This window comes from Endocarpon pusillum (assembly GCF_000464535.1).
Source record: "Endocarpon pusillum Z07020 unplaced genomic scaffold C720987, whole genome shotgun sequence".
Classification (NCBI taxonomy): domain Eukaryota; kingdom Fungi; phylum Ascomycota; class Eurotiomycetes; order Verrucariales; family Verrucariaceae; genus Endocarpon; species Endocarpon pusillum.
Window position 1 is genome coordinate 182,354 of NW_006913582.1, and position 19,189 is coordinate 201,542.

The 19,189-nt window shown below is 48.7% G+C and overlaps 6 protein-coding genes across 6 annotated transcripts; 4 read left to right on the forward strand and 2 right to left on the reverse strand.

The window, feature by feature from the left end:
• Nucleotides 1-3,057: 3,057 nt before the first annotated feature.
• On the forward strand, nucleotides 3,058-3,564 carry EPUS_01243 (uncharacterized protein; the record flags this gene model as incomplete). The annotated part of the gene is made up of 1 exon (XM_007788536.1): nucleotides 3,058-3,564. The coding sequence occupies one exon, from the start codon at nucleotides 3,058-3,060 to the stop codon at nucleotides 3,562-3,564; it is 507 nt and encodes a 168-aa protein (XP_007786726.1).
• A 1,456-nt stretch (nucleotides 3,565-5,020) lies between these two features.
• On the forward strand, nucleotides 5,021-6,019 carry EPUS_01244 (uncharacterized protein; the record flags this gene model as incomplete). Its single annotated transcript, XM_007788537.1, has 3 exons — nucleotides 5,021-5,516; nucleotides 5,640-5,781; nucleotides 5,836-6,019. 3 exons carry the CDS (start codon nucleotides 5,021-5,023, stop codon nucleotides 6,017-6,019), a joined length of 822 nt encoding a protein of 273 aa, XP_007786727.1.
• A 520-nt stretch (nucleotides 6,020-6,539) lies between these two features.
• Nucleotides 6,540-9,497, forward strand: EPUS_01245 (uncharacterized protein; the record flags this gene model as incomplete). Its single annotated transcript, XM_007788538.1, has 2 exons — nucleotides 6,540-6,635; nucleotides 6,687-9,497. 2 exons carry the CDS (start codon nucleotides 6,540-6,542, stop codon nucleotides 9,495-9,497), a joined length of 2,907 nt encoding a protein of 968 aa, XP_007786728.1.
• Nucleotides 9,498-11,133: 1,636 nt separating this feature from the next.
• EPUS_01246 (uncharacterized protein) lies at nucleotides 11,134-12,285 on the reverse strand (the record flags this gene model as incomplete). Its single annotated transcript, XM_007788539.1, has 2 exons — nucleotides 11,134-12,001; nucleotides 12,056-12,285. The coding sequence occupies 2 exons, from the start codon at nucleotides 12,283-12,285 to the stop codon at nucleotides 11,134-11,136; spliced, it is 1,098 nt and encodes a 365-aa protein (XP_007786729.1).
• Nucleotides 12,286-16,667: 4,382 nt separating this feature from the next.
• On the forward strand, nucleotides 16,668-17,885 carry EPUS_01247 (uncharacterized protein; the record flags this gene model as incomplete). Its single annotated transcript, XM_007788540.1, has 3 exons — nucleotides 16,668-16,837; nucleotides 16,890-17,518; nucleotides 17,566-17,885. 3 exons carry the CDS (start codon nucleotides 16,668-16,670, stop codon nucleotides 17,883-17,885), a joined length of 1,119 nt encoding a protein of 372 aa, XP_007786730.1.
• A 167-nt stretch (nucleotides 17,886-18,052) lies between these two features.
• EPUS_01248 (uncharacterized protein) lies at nucleotides 18,053-19,127 on the reverse strand (the record flags this gene model as incomplete). Its single annotated transcript, XM_007788541.1, has 2 exons — nucleotides 18,053-19,029; nucleotides 19,085-19,127. 2 exons carry the CDS (start codon nucleotides 19,125-19,127, stop codon nucleotides 18,053-18,055), a joined length of 1,020 nt encoding a protein of 339 aa, XP_007786731.1.
• Between the last annotated feature and the right edge of the window lie 62 nt (nucleotides 19,128-19,189).

The following is a 19,189-nucleotide window of genomic DNA, read 5'->3' on the forward strand; positions in this document are numbered from 1 at the left end:
GTGTTAGAAAGTACTTTAAATCTTGCCAGACCAAGTGTTCAAATCTCCTTCCTGGCGGTTTAATTTCCTCTGACTGCTTATGCGGGAGGATTGTACATCGTTTGAATGCACATCTCATTACTCCATAATAAGTTTGCAACGAAATCGATCTTGGATTGTTTCGTCCGACTCATATGTGATGACTGAACACGGAACCCACCTCTGGGCGTGCCTCTGATCTATGACGAAGAACTTTCAACTGATTGACTTGGGTCAATTGAATACCATTTCTTTTTTTGTATGATAGGTCAATTATACTTTTTCTCTAAAGTCTTCTTGATGAAGATGTGATTATTTTGTCTAGCTTCATATATATAAACTCACATCTGCCATAGAGTCTCAAGTTCTGAATCACATATAGAATGAAATTTCATTCGTAGGGACGTCTTATTAAGGACTAGGAACAGGGTCATCCGGTCTCAAGAATGATACAAGCACAAAGAACAAGAAGAAATAGTAAGAGGATAAGGACCGGCGAGTATGAAGGTCTAAATGAAGAATTGATACCATTTCTCAAGCTTTGAAAATGATCATAGGCGCGTTCTTTTAGTTTCATGCACACGAATGTGGTGGTCAAAAAGCAGTTGAAGAGGAGCGAAGTGCCAGCTCAGCCACTGCCAAGGTATTCCACGTGATCACAATAACCGGATCAACCTCCTTGCCTTTCCTGTAATTCAACTAGAGAGATACATGATGGCATCAAATCTCCGTATGAGTTGACATGCGTCAGTCTTTCTTATTGGGGATAGGACAGCTGGTTCATAAGAGATTGTGCTTGTCATTACATAAGCTCAATAAAGCCTCCAGACAGTACTATTGTGGAACAATGTCGCCTTTTTCATACCTACTCCTTGAACCTTGCGCTTCTACACCATATTTTGGGAGCTATGCGCCTTTGTCCCCAGCCTCATATCTCTGGACTACGATATCTTGAGGCCTCCAAGCTCACCAGATGCACAGAAACCGGATATACTCAGCGCCAGAATTGTAGGAACGGTGATTTCTGTTCAAGCCCAGCGACACGGCGCCTTTTGCATCATCTGCGCCCTCGAGATCGACCAGTCACAACCATGAATTCAGGGTGCGACTCGGCACAGTATCCCAAACATAACATCCTTCAACGCCGATAGGGTACCGGCATCCAAAACCTGCTCGAGAATGTCACCAAAGCTCGTCTCGATTTGACAGCGAATGCAAAGCTCAAGGAGTAGGTCCGGCGGATAAAACCTGGCAAGCGGATTGGGTGCTCTTATTCGAATAAGCATATATTCTGGTGACCCGGAGAGAAACATATCGCATCTTTTTTGCAAGGCTGTGCAAGCTCTTACCATCAGTAATGGAGTATCCAGCCCGCATGCCTTAGGTACGGTTCCACCTTTCCAGTTGCCTCTGCAAGAACTTCCGTCTTATGTGGCTTGGACAAGCCATGAAGCGGATCAATCCGATTGGTCAGACAAATACTGCCTTACAGATGTGTTATATTTTCCATATGTGGTTCGGTTTCGGTAGAGCATGATGAATGGAAATCTGCGAAGTTCATCTTTGTTAGTCCTGGAGATCCGCGTTGAACTGCGGCCATCAGTATGGTCATTCTCGATCCTGTAAACACTAATCTTCGATGCCTTCTGCTCCAGAGCAGACAACTTCTTCTCAACATCGAGTTTGTCATTGTCTGCAGGGTCTAGACTCTGATATAGACCCTGCTTGCTGAATATACTGTTTAACCTGCGTTGTGCGATCCTTCATGGATTGATCCTCAGATCAAAGATAAAAGCTCTGGTCCTCCCCTCTACTTCTTGATTTGCTTTTCCGCCTGCTTCTTGTCAAGGCTGTTTGTTGGAGAAGGCCTGATGGAGAAGGCCTGATGTAACCGGAGTATTTCCGGAGAACAAACTGGAGCACAAAACGATGGTACTCGAATTCCTTATTTCTGCCACTTATAGGAGTAGCCATGAAGATGTAACTGAACTGCGGATGCTTCCTGCTCACCTGCGCGATGTTACTGATTACTTCCTTGCCCACCTAAACACTTAGCCAAGCCCCTGGGAGAAAGTGGCACGAAAGCAATGCTCGTACAGAAGAGATGAGAAGGTCGTGAACCAGTTCAGCTCTCTAGACCTCCCGAGTTCGGAAACCGTTGTGGGGCCTTGGCGCCAACGGAGCTCTTTCCTCCGAACTTTGATACACACCACCAAAAATAGATGCTTTGAGTCAGCTTCCACACCGTCAGCTTTTCAATGGCAGCTTTCGAACCATAAACTTGGGACCACGTAGTGGTCCAGAAACACAGCCTTATCAAGTCTCAGCTTCTCATGGAGTGCTCTAACGGGACACTGCCGAGACCCATGCGCCACATACGCAATCGTATCATATCGTTGGCGGTTCCCAATTCAAATTTCTTTCAAACCAAGTCGACTTGTTAGATGACATGTGGTATTAGTGAGAGGACTACGTGATTTGGCGTGTCTGTGCAACAGTGTGATCGAGCTTGAGTCAAAGGTTGCCCGGCTCAGGAAGTACGCAGAGCAAGGACGAGTCTGACTACCATGGCTTGGCACGGCGTCATCACAACTGCAGGCGGACCAACTCCTACTAGTTAGTAATTCATTCCAGGTTAACTTCGTGTTTGTGGCTTGGTACATCATCAAAGGACATGCCACAATGATCTTGCTTGATCTAGACATCAGCACTTGGTTCACGTAGGTGCAAACCATGATTGCAGACCTCAGATCTGATGTTTCTTGGTCCCGGGTGATACGTCATGCAAGATGGGATGTGGAAACAGGCTATTTTGCAGTCGAGCCTGCCGCAAACGGAGGGCGCATATTTGTTTAGCGAAGGCAGTTCTCGAATTCAGGGGACGCTCGGAGCTACACCGTCCAACGATCATCTCGTGTGATGGGAACGTTAATCTAGTGACAGATAAAGCTTCAGAATCAACTTATTTCATGCTACTACCTTGAGTACAGGCTCGTCTCCGCCTCGCGTCAAGCAATTATCCTCAGTTTCTTAGTCAAGATGTCTTCTCATTACCAACAAACCGACGCCCATCCACTAAGTGAAAAAGAGACCAATACCGACGATGCCAAAGCCAAAACGACTCTTGCCGCTGTATTCGACCCATCCTTCCCGCTTCCAACCCTCGAACCAAAAAAGACGCCAACCACACGATATATTCAGTCTTTCCTCGTCCTCTTCTTCCTTCTCGCTGCTGGTGTGATGGGAGCCCGGTTCTTCGAACTTAGCATCCTCCAGACCAGTTCTTCTATCTCTACCTCCCCTAATCCCAAATCGAAGCATGTCTTGTCAGTCCTCGGGTTGGTGATGCCAAAGGAGCAGCTAGCTGTCCTCATCGGAGTGATTGTCGTGCTGTTTCTGGCGATGTGGTTTACGGGAACGATCTGGATCGACTGGTGGGAGCTCGTGGTTGGATATTGGTGGCTGAGCTTGGCTATATGTGTGGCCGTGGCGTTGCTCTTCCTAATGGCGCAGGAAAGGACTGATACGATTGGACAAGTCGATTAAACCACTGCGCATAGAGGATGGGAGAGAAAGCTGCAAAGATTTGGGGAGGTGATAGGAATTAATGGTTAGCAGACCACGACTCCAGTCGTTGTTTGCACAGCTGAACATTCTCAAACATCAAGAATTACCGCCCCTTCGAACATGTTCTCTTCGCCGGTCGTCCTCCGAGTGCAATCGGCCATCAGCTTTTACAAGCATGCTATCATTCTTCCTTACTCCGTACAGTTTTATGAATAAGCAGTCCGGAACGTCACTTCCACTTATTACCCAAAATTCTAGAGGCCATATAGGAGCAACCGTGAAATTGTTATCAAATCAATCAGCATTGTGCATTTGAAACCGCATAATCGGGTATGCTAAAGGGGGTAATAACACTTACATTCTCCCAAGCATCTCGACGGTCTGGAGGTCACTAGCACAAGTGGGACAGTTATTGACATGCATGCATGACCTTTCGAACGCAAAATCGCTCTGAACGCGCGACCCTGCTAGGTGTAGATTAGAAGCAAACCTTATCGACTACGCAGAAATAATTATGCTCGGTATTGTTCAAGTAGTATCTTTGGATTCGTACAACTGCTTTTCGTAACCGCTAAGCTGTATTATCAATAGCGGTTTCATTATGATTAATCTGTATGGCAAGAGACAAAATAGGCTGTGAAAAATGGGCCTGAGATGGAGGTGTTGTGAAATGATACTAGCCTCTCGACCGTTACATCGATGTTCACACTCCTTGCATAACATAACAACAAGCTATCAATAACATCGCGAATTGGACCGGGCTCGGATGGCTTCGAAATCAAAAAGGCCAAGACGGAGGAATGTCAAGCTGAAATGAAAGCCACTGCACTGTGGACGAGAGTGACTATTGCAAAAGCAATGGCTGATGCAGGACCAAATCACTAGTTGTGATGTTGCAAGACTTCTGCATTCGAGCTGGCGGTCGCAACATCTTCCCATCCAGGCTTAGTTCTCTATCGGTGTTGGCCACAAGAAGTCCCCTGCATGGCATTCCAACACTCCGATCCATCCTCTTCCTCACCCATTCGGACGAAAGTGGTTTTGTGCCACTAATATGCATCAAGTTACCGTTGCGCGGTTGCTGCCTGTTCGACCATGTTACCATGGGGCTGTGTGTCTTTTGGTCTGCGCCTTCAGGCCCTGAGGATAGGGCATCAGTTGGCATACGGTCAATCTCCCTCTTTGTCGCAAGAAGGATCCTATTCCAGGCACCTTTCATCCTCTTCATGACGCGATGATACGTGGTAAGAAGACCTCGAATTGAGGAACCAAGAAGAATATAAGTCTATCGCATTTTCCCACTGCACTTGTTGTTTTCAGGCATTCCACCATCTCTATCTCCTCTACGTTCCCCAGAAACGTTTTCTAAGTCTTTGTGCTCTCTACCACTTGTGACATTAAGTATCTGCCACCCATCACCCCAGAGTTGACTAAGATGGACTGCACAAGGATCTCACCAGAGTGCCCTATAGAAGAGACCATCTATGGCTACTACCCAAACCTCGCAGCCAATGCCGCCTTTGCAGCCTTCTTCGGCGTCTTTATGATTGTCAACATCTTCTTCGGTGTCCGCTATCGCTCATGGACCTTCCTTATTGCTATGACAGGTGGTTGCCTTGGTGAGGCGGTGGGATACGTTGGTCGAGTGTTGCTGAATGACAACCCTTTCAGCGAGGGTGGCTTTAATATGCAAATCATTTGCCTGACGCTGGCTCCTGCATTTATCGCTGCTGGAATCTATCTCACCTTGAAACATGTCGTCATCTGCTTCGGCGAAGAGCACTCCTACCTCAAGCCCAGATACTACACCTGGTTGTTCATTTTCTGTGACTTGGTCTCCCTCACCTTGCAGGGTGCTGGTGGAGGCATTGCTGCAACCACGACCAACGGCTCGTCGGAGCAGGCCGTTGGAAACGATCTGATGATGGCTGGTATTTGCTTCCAAGTCGTCACCTTGGTGGCTTTCGCAATAATGGCTGGTCTTTACTACTTCAAATTATCATGATCTGGAGTACCTCTTTCCCCTTCGGCGCAGGCTGTGAAGAACAGCACAGGCTTCAAGCTCTTCCTCGGAGGCTTTTTGCTCGCCTTTGTCACCATGTTCATTCGTTGTGTGTATCGGATCGCCGAGATGGCTGGCGGATGGGGGAATTCAATTATGCAGAGTGAGTTGGATTTCATTGTTCTTGACAGTGTGTAAGTCACGATCCTCTCCGTCTTCTGGTTGATCGTCACTGACAACATCTACAGCATGATCACCATCTCAGTTCTAGCAATGACGATCTTCCATCCTGGCTACTGCTTTCCTCAAATGGTTTCGCAAGCAAAAAGATCAAGGCTTTCCGACATTGAAAAGAAGACGTCTAGCGAGACTTCAGTGGAGGAAAGTTCTCAGCCGGCCAAGCGGTCTCGATTTGGAAGATGGCGTTCATGATCATTGGCGCAGCTATTGCATATGCTTTTGCCTTGCAGGAGCTTGTAGACATCTGTGAAGGGGGGTTGTGATTTAGCCTGTCGTCCTTGATAGAGATACTAACGTTTATGGTTGTCGTCGATGACAGTCCAGGATTCTGCTTAGCCTTTGAAGAATAATGAATAGAAAACGGGCGTCTGGCGTACAATACTCCATTGAACCGTTCTGTCCATACTAACTAACTAGTATCATGGGATATCCGTGGTACTGGTTGTTCTAGCGTAAGCACTGATATGCTGACATGGCTAACCTATCCAGAATAAGTATTTCTCGGGCGAGGGCAACTGCCAGCCAAGTGAAATCTTATAATAGATTCAGGGACCTCCTCTCGACTTTTGTTGCCTAAGACCCAATCCCTGCATACGTCACAGCATCTGTAGCAAACTGTCCTCACAACAAAGGCTTCTGCAAAGGCTTCTGCGAATGCTGCGAACACTGGATCATCTTGCAGCGCTGGCCCATACTATTCATTTCTGATGCTATGGGTGCGTCTGAGTCGAAGTTGGTATTCAAGCAGGGAATTTTCCGCCTGTCTGAAGATCAAGCCATCCCTGCAACAGACCCCTATTGGACTGGAGTGAGCGAGATCGCTATCCTTGATCAAGTCCAGCCGCTGACTGATACGTAGTTTTGGCGATTGCCCGAGTCGGTTGAAGATGTATTCAGCCTGTTCTCGCCAGTCGATATCAGACGAGCCCGTGATTCTTCTCTAGCCAACCTCGAAACCCTTATCCTTGCAGTCACGGCAAGGCTAGACGCTCTTCGCAACCATCCATCTTTCCCTGATCTCGAACTTGCTCCCGAACGTGATGCTCTCAATTGCATTCGAATCTTGACCCGCGTACTTCCCTACGTCTATGAAGCGGATCAACTCGCGGACTGGGAGGAAAAGTTCTTTTGGGGCATCAGACGGAGAAAGAAGAGAAGAGCACAAGTTGCTGCAGAGGTCTTGTTTGATGAAGCAAACGATGGTGACATGCAGAAACAGGAAGCGGAGGAGCAGGAGTATGAAGAATCAAAGCCACTCGGAGAAGAGCTCCTCGACACCTTGACGGACCTCCTGTTCTACACTGGTTTTACGATACCCAGACTACCCACCGCCAAGGACAAGGTCACCTATGCGATATGGCAGAGCGGAGTTGGCTGCAAGACTTCTATCGGCACAAGCAAGGAGCTGGAAAGCAACAGATGTGAGGTTCTGCGCTTGTTGCTCACGATGACCAGCAAATCCCTGTATCTCTCATCAAGCATGTTACCAGTACACGGTGTCAAAGCAATCACCTATCTGGTCACTTGTCCGGACAAGCAGATTGTCTTGTCAGTTCTGTGCTCCCTGCTCAACACTGTCATCAAGTACAATGCCGCAACCTGGAGGGTCCCGTACGATCACGTTGTGTGGAAGGATCCAAAACAAGCGCTTGTCATCTACAGCTTGCAATTCCTGCTTGTCCTCCTTCTGTATCCTGTTCCAGAAGAAGGACATGGCCCGCCGCCGAAGAACTACTATCGGTCCTGGTTAGGAAAGCTACATCGACCAGAAGATTTCCAATTCATTGCCGAAGGCATGGCGCGAATCTTGAGTCAACCCATGCAAGCCACCTCGTCCTATCTTCCTGGAAGTCAAAAATCCGTGAGATGGGCACCTGAGATGATCATGCTGTTCTGGGAGACTCTGCAGTGCAACCGACGGTTTCGCACCTTCATAATCGACTCGAATCGAGCACATGATTTCATGATTCTCTGTCTCTTCCACGCCATTGAATCCAAAACAGACCTGTCCAAGCAGGGTGTCGTAAGGATGTGCGTCTTTGTTCTACAGACCCTGAGCGTAGAGCCGAAATTCGGAAAGAGTTTGAATAAGAAGTTCGATGCTCAGGAGACATTACCGCAGATTATTCGTCTTCCTAACTTCCGTGGATCGTATGCCGACTTTCTCATCATTTCCATCCACGCTTTGATCACAGGAAGTAAAGGCAAACTGGATGCAATATATCCGGCATTACTTGCAATCATCAACAACATCGCTGCATATGCGCAACATCTCTCAGCCGCTACCAGTTCCAAACTCTTGCAACTTTTCGCATCGATGTCTTCACCTAGCTTTCTTCTCGCCAACGAGACCAATCACGTCTTACTACAGTCTCTACTCGAATCCATCAATGCAGTCATCGAGCACCAGTATGCCGACAACCCTCACCTCGTTTACGCCGTTCTCAAATCCAAAAAACGTATCGAAGCTTTGCGCGCGTTTACCTTGGAAAATGGCCAAAATGAAATAGAAAAGATTGCCCGTCGACGAAAAGAAATACTTAACGGCGCAGATGGCGTGACTAGTCCCACGAGATCTGGCTCAGTTGACCATCTCCCTTATCGTACACCTCCAATCCGACAAGGGTCGCTAAATCATGTCCCTGAAGACGGCACATTTGCCATCGGCGACTCAGAAGATGAATCTGAAAATGATATGATTCAACACACGCCAGCACAGTCTCCACCATCTATTCGCCACTCACGCGCCTCATCTCTCTCTTCAGCAGATGATAATCTCCCCGTCCAGCTTCGGGGCATGTCTGAAAAAGCTCGAGGTAAAATGCCTGCCAATGCCACATCCTTTTCTCGTCACGGCAGCACCACCAGTCTCGGTAGCCACACAACAAGGCAAATCCTCAGCCCTACCATTAACAGCTTTGGTGGATTTACACCCACACCTCAGTGGATAGAATCTTGGCTTCCAGAGCTTCCGCTTCACACAATGCTGACCCTCATCAAAGCCCTGGGTCCACACCTCCCTCCCTCATCATCATCATCATCTTCTTCTTCCGCACCAAGAGCAACGCCAGGAGCAACAAACACACTCACCAACACAACAACCCCAACCCGTCCCTCTACCTCCTCCATTCCTGACCCCCAAACCTCAACACATGCTCACCACGCATTCCTCACTTCCCTCCCCCAAACCACAAGCCATCCCCTCATCGCCCCTCTCCTCTCCTCTCCCACCCCGCCAAAAATCCAGACCTTCGAATGGTCCTCCCTCTCCCTAGGCTGGTACGAATCGCTGCTCTGGTCCTTCATCTTCGCCTCGGAAATGCTCGTCGGCAACAATGCTTCCACCTCTTCCACTGCCTCCTCCGCAACCGCGGGACTCGTTGGTGTCACTGGCGGAGGAGGAAGTGTAGGCGTGTGGAACGGCACGGCAATCAAGCTGTTCCATGTCAAGGAGGGGGTCAGGGAGGGCCCGACGTTGATGCGGCCCAAGGGCGCGGTGGATGCGGTGGGCAATCGAATCGTGAAGGGAATCGGCGGGTTGGGGATTGGATTCGGGCTTGGTGGCGGTGGGCAGCAGCAGACGCAGACGCAGGTGCAGACACATGGTGCTGTAGGTGGTGGTAGTGGTGGAGGTGGAGTAATAGGGGGACGGAGCGTGAGGGAAGTGTGAATGATACAGTAGGTTGAAAGGCCTTCAAGCAGGCATTGACAATCAGCCTTTATTCCAAAATCCTCTCTTTTCTTTTTCCGTTCTCCTTCTTCGGTGCCAAAGGCACACATAGCGTTGGCGTCGAGATCTCATATCATATCATATCATATCATATCATATCACACCACCTCACCTCCGACACCCATATCATGCCTGCCCCATCCCACCCAGCATACGGAGTAGTTTTATCCACAATAATCAGTCGCATCGCATCGCATCGCATTGCATTACATCACATCACATCGCCTTCAGCGAAAACACTGCTATTGCTATTGCTATTGCTATTGCCATTGCCATTGCAATTACAAAAAACGTAAACGTTTTCCTACATATTTCCTGATCCCGCCTTCGCCAAATCCCTGAGCCGGTTGAAAACACAAAACACAAAAGAGCGAAAACGAAAAATAAAATAAAATGAAGGCACACACGCGGTTTCGAACCATCGCCCCATAGGATTTTCTGCATGCGGTAATTCGCCTAATAATTTTTTGCTGCTTTGGGTAGGTGAAGTGTTTTTGGGGATGGGGCTGGGGCTGGGGCTTGCGGCGGAGTGGACTGCTGTGCTTCCCGTTGCTGGTGGGACGTGTTTTTGCTGCTGGTTGGTTGGTTGGTAGGTATGGAGGGGAAGGAGGAAGGGATGCATTACTCACTCACTCACTTACTCACTCACTCACTCGGTTTGCTGGATCCTACTCCTCGGCTTGCGCTTGTGTAGCCGGTCTCAGTCCCCCGGGCACGGAGGATGGGAAGGAAGAGAGGTGAATGGAAGGATGTCGAGGTGGTGGTGTCCTTTCTGGCTGGGATGATTGCGGAGTTTTAGTTGGGGAGGAAAGAGGATCATGCTGTCAGCGAGCGGGTGGGCGTATGGTATGATGTGTTGTCGCGCCAGGCAGGGACAAGAGGGCCGGGCCCTGTTGGCGCCTGACCTATTTGTTTTTCCCTTCTTGAGCATCCTTTCATCATCCTCGTTCCGTGGAGAGTTGGGTAGGCCCTGGATGGAATGGGAATGGAGATTGGCAGGTTGGAGTCGGGTGGAGCGGAGCAGAGTGGAGCTGATTGGAGGGAAGGTGTAGATGGGAAAAGTCAATTTAGTTCAGCAACTGGCTTTTGCGGAGATGGCATTGCGTTTCTCGGCTCTGGTCGTCAGTGGGCTATGCCTGAATAGAATAGTATAGAGCAGGGTAGAGTGGAGCGGAGAGGAGAGGAGAAGAGAGGAGAGGGGCGGACATCAAGGAGATGTACATGTGCACCCACCCGATTCAGTAGATTGGCAATGGATGAACGAATAACAAGCATAGAGGCGCAGCTTTCGTCTGGTGACTTGGTCTTCTGAGGACTCTGTCTATCTGTTCGGATGAAAAGTCGTTCTGGACAGCTGATGCTGAAATGAAAAGCCAAGCCTTCTTCTCTATCCAGATCACGCGATATGCAGATTAGTTGTTGCAACATCAATTGAAATGAGCATAGAACAGAAGCATCGCGTGCATTGAGGGAAACCTTGAATATCTTCGCTTGCAATGCATAACAAGTGACTCCATGACAATCACCATCCTCTACTGCCCAGATGGTTATGATATGCCACAGGTAAGAAATGTGCTCAAAATTGTATACTCTCACTTCTGCTCAACAGCCCTGTTGCCCCACCTCGGACATGGATCCTCTTCTCCTTCTCGTACAACCACTTGTAATTGACCGCTGGGCTCCTGCTGCCACTCCCACCGCCAGAACCAGAATTCCGAACACCAGTAGCCTCTTTTACACTTTGCGACCGTCTTAGACCTGAGCTTGGGGTTGAGGGGCTGAAACTGGATCGGAATGCTGCGTCGCTGTCTCGGTTGTTGCCATTGGGAGCTAAAGCTTTTTGCAGGAGGGGACTGCCAGAGGAGGAACGTGGAGTGGGTGAGAAGGGCGAATTCGAACGATTTCTCGGCTGCTTCATGCTACTACTTGGGCTGCGGAAAGTTGAATCAGGTGAGAACGCGGCGTCTCGGCCGGACAAGGGAGAAGATGGGGAGTAATTTGCTGATATACTGCGGCCCGAGGCTGGTGTGGAGGGGCCAAGGGCATTGTTGTTGCTGCTGCTGCTACCCGCGCCTGAGGGAGATGGCGAAGTTGAGAAAGATGTGCGCTTGTACCGGGGTGGAGTTATGTATGTTGGTGAAGAAGTGACAGGGCTATTGCTGCTACTGCTGCCAATTGTTAACAGCGCTGCTGCTACTCCTGCGACTGGTGTGCGTTTAGTTGGTGACGGAGAGGGCGGGAGGCCCATGAGAACCCGCTGAGAGGGTGTGAGGGGGATATCAGAGATGGTGTCGTTTGTGCGTGAGCGAAGGAGAGGTAGGAGGGCGAGAAAGAGATTTAGGAGGAAATAGAGGCGGAGAGTGAGGAGGACGTAGGTGGTGTATGTTGTTGTCGGCTGGATTTGGTGTGAGAGGTTGGGAATGGTCTGGATAATTGTTCTGAAGCTGCGGCTGCTTGTCAGACACGCTTTCAGATAATTTAGAGGCGCCAGTACTCACGTAGCATGTACTTGAGTGTTGAAAGTGAAAGAGAGCAGGAGAGCGACCAGGTTGAAGGCTGCTCGTTTGAAGTCTTGGTCGGAGAATGTAGAGGCATTGCGGCGAGAAACAATCTCAGTAAATTGCGGGTGTCGCCATGTTCCTGGCGAAGGTGGAGGAGCAGGTAAAGATGTCGGTGTCGGTGTAGGTGTAGCTCGAGGTGTTGATGGAAGAGGTATCAATGTATTCATCTCGAAGCATATCACCAGCCAATGATTCCAGCAGTAATCTAATGACAGAGAATTTAGAAACAGGCTGAAATCCAGGTAAGAGTTGACCAGACTAACATCAAGGTAACCTATCGTGGGTGATTGTTCTCGCTTGCTGCTATGATTTTGAACCTGGTTTCTCTGATGCTGCTTGCAATCAATTCGCGACGTGTCTGACTAGTACCAAACCAGCCAAGGAAAGCTGACTATTTCTTGGCATAGGATGATACTGTCAACCGTCCCCTTTTCTTTCTTCTTTCTTCTATAATGTTACTATCTAGAAACCACATGATACATCAGGAAAAATTCACAAAAAAAGATGGTGTAGTATGAAATGTTAGCAGAAGACAGTTTGAACGGGGGCCTCACCTTATATTACCCACTTTTCCTCTCATAACAAAATCCGCTCAGGCTGAATGCTTCGGCTGTCACTACCTTTAAAGCAATACGTTATCGCTACCCAACCTGAAGCGAACGAAACAATTGCATTCACTCTATGAGCAATTTCATACAAAGTGATTCACAATTGATTTCGTTGCACTAGCCGAAGCTTGGTGTGCAGTCGTGATATACAACTCTGGGTTATCTTACGCTTCCCCAGGTCTTAAACCACCGCATGTGAGACTTCATCAACTAGCTAATTGACCAGAACGCAAGGAACTGACCACTAGGACAAAGTCTCGGTTTTCAATTTTGTGCTTTATTAGCAATTTATTCATTATGGAACACAGCCACATGTGGTATCTGCCGAAAACACTGTCACTAAGTGTTTCGGCCTAGATTATGAGGTCAATGTATATTCTCTCATGAATGATTGGTACAGGAGGGTTACTGTCTATCGGAAGAAGCAGGAGGAGAAGGAGAAGGCAGCTGAGAAGCAGAAGGCAGCTGAGGAGGAGAAGATGAGGAAGCTGAAGGCCAAAAAAATATGCTCGCAAGGCTATCCAGCACAACGAGGAGCGCTCCAGTGGCGTGCAAGCGGAGAAGAGAAAGGGGCCTGGGTTTACCGGCCATGGGGAGACGAAGAAGACGAAGAAGTCTGCCTAATAACTCGAGAAGGTCACCAGCGCTGCAGAAGCTGGGAGATGAGTTTCTCAAATTCGGCGAGCAGTTGAAGTGACAAGGACCAAAGATTGTTTAGAGTGATTGATAAAGCATGTCCTAAGACCTCGAAGGCTTCCAACATGCACTGCATGTATCTGTCTTGACCCATATTCCTCAATGACAGTCCTATAGAGAAGAGTGAGGGTGATCAACCCCTCCTCCTCCTCCTCCTCCTCCTCCTCCTCCTCCTCCTCAACGCCAATTAGCACCAGTATATTGCTTTTTCTCCGATTCCTGTCAAAGACACGACCAAGACCGATTCATCCAACCCATGAATCTAGACGTGCGGGATAAAGGTTATCCACTCCACCTCATGGTACGCGGAAACAGGTAAAGACACCCAGAAACATGCGATACTTATTCCTAAGGGAACAGCACGAGGTGAGTACCACAAAATCAGCATAATGTACCAATCACGATCCACGTACCATTTCGGAGTGAACTTCTACAGTGAGATCAATATGATTGAGACAAGGAGGCCCGACGGAGACTGCGCAAGAGCTGTCCCATACGGGCCGCATCTGTGGGGTGAGTAGCTTACCATGGACCAAGAAGCACGACCTATATAAGGTAGTGTGTGTGCAAGGCCTGGTGCACCCCGTGATACATACCGCTGGTGGGCAGACGCTTTCCATTTGTCGAATCCGTATAATCGTCCCTGTAGATTTGTTTGTAGTTTTCTAAGAGTTTGTCGATACAGCTGTCCTCTAATACCATGCAGAATCATATTACAGTTGGCGCATTGACGTCCTTTCGTTTCTGCCACTGACAAATGTAGGTGAAGAAGCCGATATTTAGCGATGAATGGGGGGAGGGGCTCTATCGGCGTAACGGCCAGCATAGCAGAAAGTCGTGCGATGCACTGGACTAACATCTAAGACACCTGGATCATCGCAAGGATTGCGCAGATCCGTCGGCCTTGCTATGGTCCTCAATCTCGTCATTTGTGATGTCTGGCATGTTGATTAGGTGCTTGTTGACTAGGATCCCTAATACATCACCCTAGAGAGGAAAAGGATCTTGTTGTTAGGGCTCAACTGGTTAAGACAAGTCTCAACTAGAAGCTGGGTCCAAAGGCTTGGTTGGATAGAACAGGAAGTGCAGTGAACAATACTAAGATGTCTTCAACTTAGGTATGAGCTGATAACATGAGTTGACTACGGAGTAAGAAGAACTATCTGACTATCTGCGAAAGGAGTGTGCTTATATAGATAAGAGATTCGTATGCTCAGTGGTGCTCAGTAGTGAGCAGAGGTGAGCAACCTTAAGTGTGCTCAGTCTTGGCTGTCCACGAGCAACCATCCGGGTAGTCTTGTCCTAGTGTCCAAGCCTAGTGCCTAGCTCTGGGCTGTGTGGCTCGGGCAACCTTCCCCTACTGGGAGGCGCTGTAACACTTGTCCGGGCAGCTTAAGCTTAATCCTGTCCACGTTAGTAAAGTGTCTATGTGCTATGATCCATTGGCCACCAAGCTTCTTTATAGCATTATATATCACCCATGCTATCACAAAGTCTGCGAGCGCGTTTAACGTAATCTGTTCAAGAAGTAAGGATGCATCTAACATTCGTCTAAACTATCGCTAGAATTACTAGTTGATTAATTTATTATATCTAAATAAGTATATTCTGCTATGAAATAGATTAGGTGTCACGGCTGCCATGCTTGTCGGCCGCTAGCGCTAGGGCCGCCGGGTATTGATTGGCACTACGCATTAGTAAGGGGCATGCTCGCTATATAGGAGCGACCCCAGTGCCATCCTCGTCGGCTCTGCAGTCTTAGGATAGCACTCAACATGGGCTGAAGATCTCGCGCACTCGTCGCCTGCTTCCAACGTGACACGTGACATTAGGACTATATAAAGATGTATTAAGATAGTTGTACAAAGCAAGAAATAAATTACGCTAGTAAGATTATATATCTAGTTAGTATAGTGATTTTCTAATAATGCGTAATTTAAAAAAGAAGCTTTAGAAAAAGAAGCTAAAAAAATTATGTGTGATACTAATGTGTTAGCTACAGACGTTAGGAAGGGAAACTTACCTTTTCAATCCTCTTTTCCTCATAACAAAATCCCTGATAGTTGAGCTGAATTCGCATTCTCCCGTATGGTTCTTATGGTTCGTTAAGAGGTGCCTACTAACAGCTCAATCTGAGAGGAACGAAACAACTGCATTCACTTTATGGCCTTGCCATACAAAGTGATTCACAATTGATTTCATTACACACAGATGTATGCAGTCGTGGCACCAGCCCGGACATCCCTCGGGGGAAGCCTGCCTTATCCACCAAGGAGAACACTTTGTCACTAGCTACCAGAACTGACGTACTAACCGCTAGGACAAAGTGTCGGTTTTGCTATATTATGCTTTATTCACAATATAGGGGTTCCCTTGAAAAACACTTTTAGGCAGTTCTATCATCACAGCACAAAGCTTGGTCTTGGCCACCCTGCAAATGTTTCTCAGATGTCTCAATTATTACAACTCTCCTTGAGTGTCATACACATCTTTGCCGATTGCTAGCTCTCATAACTGTCATTGCTAGCATCTCAGTCAGGGCGGACATTGACCAATCAACAGCACCAGATCAAGCTTGGTGTTACAGAGGATAGCAGTCTATATTCATTAGGATTCAATCCTTTCCATTCTCTTCTGAGAAATGTGAGTCTTCGGTATAGGAGAATTCTACACATTATTGTTTGCTTAGCCTACATCAGCAGTGCTCTCACCCCAACGCGGCTTGAAATACTCGCATTACAGCTTGTAACCAGCAATCATGTCTCCACCAAGATCGATTAGTTCGCGCTGGGAATATTGGTCTTCACCCTGCTTCGCCATATTTGTTGGCAGGAAAGGGTCTCGAAGGATTTCATTTTCAGATAACAGACCAGCTACTTCGCCGGTTTTTGAGATGTACAATAGGTTCTAATATTGGGTTTGGACAAGAGAGGGCTTATGCTGAAGTTCTGTAAAATTTTCTTTCTTTGCCGCAGCAGACTCTCGGCCGCTGAGAGTACGTTAGAATATCAGCCAGCTTGGGGATGGGTGGGAACACTTTGACGAATACTTTGACGAACACTTTGACGAACACTGCGGTGTTGTGCGGGCTGGCTGCAAAACACTTCAAGCTGCACAAATCGAAATATCAACCCACTCAACTGTATTTGTGGATCAAAACTATTTGACCACAGATTTCTCGATCTTCAACTTCTTCACCTTAACCCTCGATCGATATTGCTGAATCAACTTCATCCACCACCAAGATGGATCTTCCCAGGAGCGAACGACTTAGAATGTTTGATGCCGAAAAGGCGAGAGCATTCAACGAGATTCAAGACTACAAAAAGCTAGCCAGCGCAGGTCAAACCTTGGTGGCTGGATTACGCCCAGGGCAGTTGGAAATCTGTGATGGCAAGCCAAAGGTGCCGAGTCGGTAAGCTGCAACCACATTCAGGATCGTGGGTTCTACTGACAATCATATCTAGAGAAAACCTTGGAAAGCGCATCATGCTCAAGACGACAGGCCCAGCTGGAGAGTATGAACGTGCTGCGAACGCCCATGAACTAACAGCGACCGCCTCCGTATTTGCAACAGCGTTGAGTAACAACGCATCAACCAAAGAGCTACAAACCATGGCAGATAACTTAAGCAAACAAGGCTGTCTGGCCACGAACCCTCACGCTGCCACCGCTCTGAAGACTCTTGTCCATTACATGCGAACTCTACAGCTGTGCACTGCCCGATTCCTGCCCAACATCGAACGTCTTCGCCGAGGCTACTACGATTTCGACGTCCAACTTTGCTGCATCGAGCTAGCCATCCAACTGAAGGCCGAACAGTTTGGGCAGTGTGTCGTGCGGGAAGTTGTTCGCGAGTCTTTCTTTCTTCGCTTGAATCTCCGTCAGTGGCGTGCGGTGGCAGACAAGCTTCATGGCATGCTCGACCCTTCTTGGTGGTATGGGCCGCAGGCCTCGACGATACGTACATCACACACCGCGAAAGCAAAATCGCCTGCCTCAAACCAGCTCTCGAGGTCCTTCCCGCCATTCGATCCGTCTACGCCAAAGCCTTTCGTGAAGATCAAGGCTATCTGCGTTCAAACCGCACCCGTGGGTCCCCCAGCCCAGCAAATCTCTATTTTCAATACTGATGAGGCCTAGTTGCCACAGTTGTCGCTGATGCCATTCGTGAAGCTCGTGCGATCAAAGCGAGGAAGGCGGAAAAGGCGGCAAGGAAGGCCGCTGAACAGGCAGCCAAGAAAGCTGTGAAGGAGGAGGAGGAGGTTCAACAACACACTGGAGAGGGTGCCGGTGTTGAGAAGGCGATCAAGCGAGAAGCTGTGGAGGAGGAGGAGGAGGAGGAGGAGGAGGGAGTTCATCAAGACACTGGAGAGGGTGCCACTGTTGAGAAGGCGATCAAGAGAGAAGCTGTGGAGGAAGCGGAGAAGGAGGAGACAAAGAAGGTGAAGAAGTCTCCTTGAGAGTTGGGAGAGGCCACCTGCGCCATAGCGGGAAATGAGTCTTTGTACAGAAGTTCGGATGAGAAGAATCAAAGATTCTAAAGCAGTATTTTACGATGCGAGTATCAATACCACGACGGCCTCCAATGGCTTCCAACGTGCACAGTGACATGATTGCACTCTGTTCATCATAACTTACTCGCCCTCGCTATACTCTTACTAGGGTTGTCTTCACGCCACAGACTCCGCATATTCTGTAATGCCTCTAAGGCCTCTCTCTCAATCCTTCCCACCAGCTCCTCACAGGTCGGCACGTCATGGATCAGCCCAATGACCTGTCCCGCCGTCCAGACTCCAAAGTCCTTATCCCCGTTCACATAAACCTCCCTACCTCTTTTCCCACTGACCAATGGAGCCACCTCCTCAAATTTCCCCTCCTGGCTCCCCTTCTCCACTTCCCGAATCTCATCGGTGACCTTGTTCTTGAACAATCTCGTCGTATTCCTCCAGCGTCTCAATACCAGCTCTGTATCCGTCTCCTGAGCCTTCACAATCGCCTGCTTGATATTATGATGAATCGGTGCTTCAATCGTACACATAAACCTCGTGCCCATATTTATGCCCTCCGCCCCAAGTGCCAACGCAGCAGCCAGACCCTGCCCATCCGCAAACCCGCCCGAGGCGATAAATGGAACCTTCAAACTCTGCCGCGCCCGTGACAAGAGGATGAAATTCGTGATGTCGCTCTCCCCTACGTGTCCCGCACACTCAAACCCGTCGATACTCAGGAAATCCACCCCCAGCTTGACCGCTGACTGGGCATGTCGTATCGTCGTACACTTGTGCAAGATGGTCACACCATTGTCCTTCAGCAGCTTGATCACCGGGCCGGGTGAATTCCCTGCCGTCTCCACGATCTTGATGCCTTCCTCGATGCAGATGTTGGCGTAAGCGGTGTAATTTGGTGGGTTCAGTGAGGGAAGCAGGGTGATGTTCACACCGAATGGGTTGTCGGTGAGGGAGCGGCATTTGCGGATCTCGGAGCGTAGGTCTTCGGGCGTGGGTTGGGTGAGGGCGGTTAGGATTCCGAGGCCGCCGGCGTTGGAGACGGCGCTGGCGAGCACGGCGTAGCCAACCCATTGCATGCCGCCCTGCACGACGGGGACTGGAAATAGAGATTAGTGGTTGATTGTCTGTAGAAGGTGCGAATAAAAGGGTACCTCGGATGCCTAGTCGGCGGGTGAGTTCTGTATTGAAGGGCATATTACTGGGACTGCTGTGTATGTAGAGGCTGCAAGAGAAAGACGAAGAAAAAGGTGGACAGG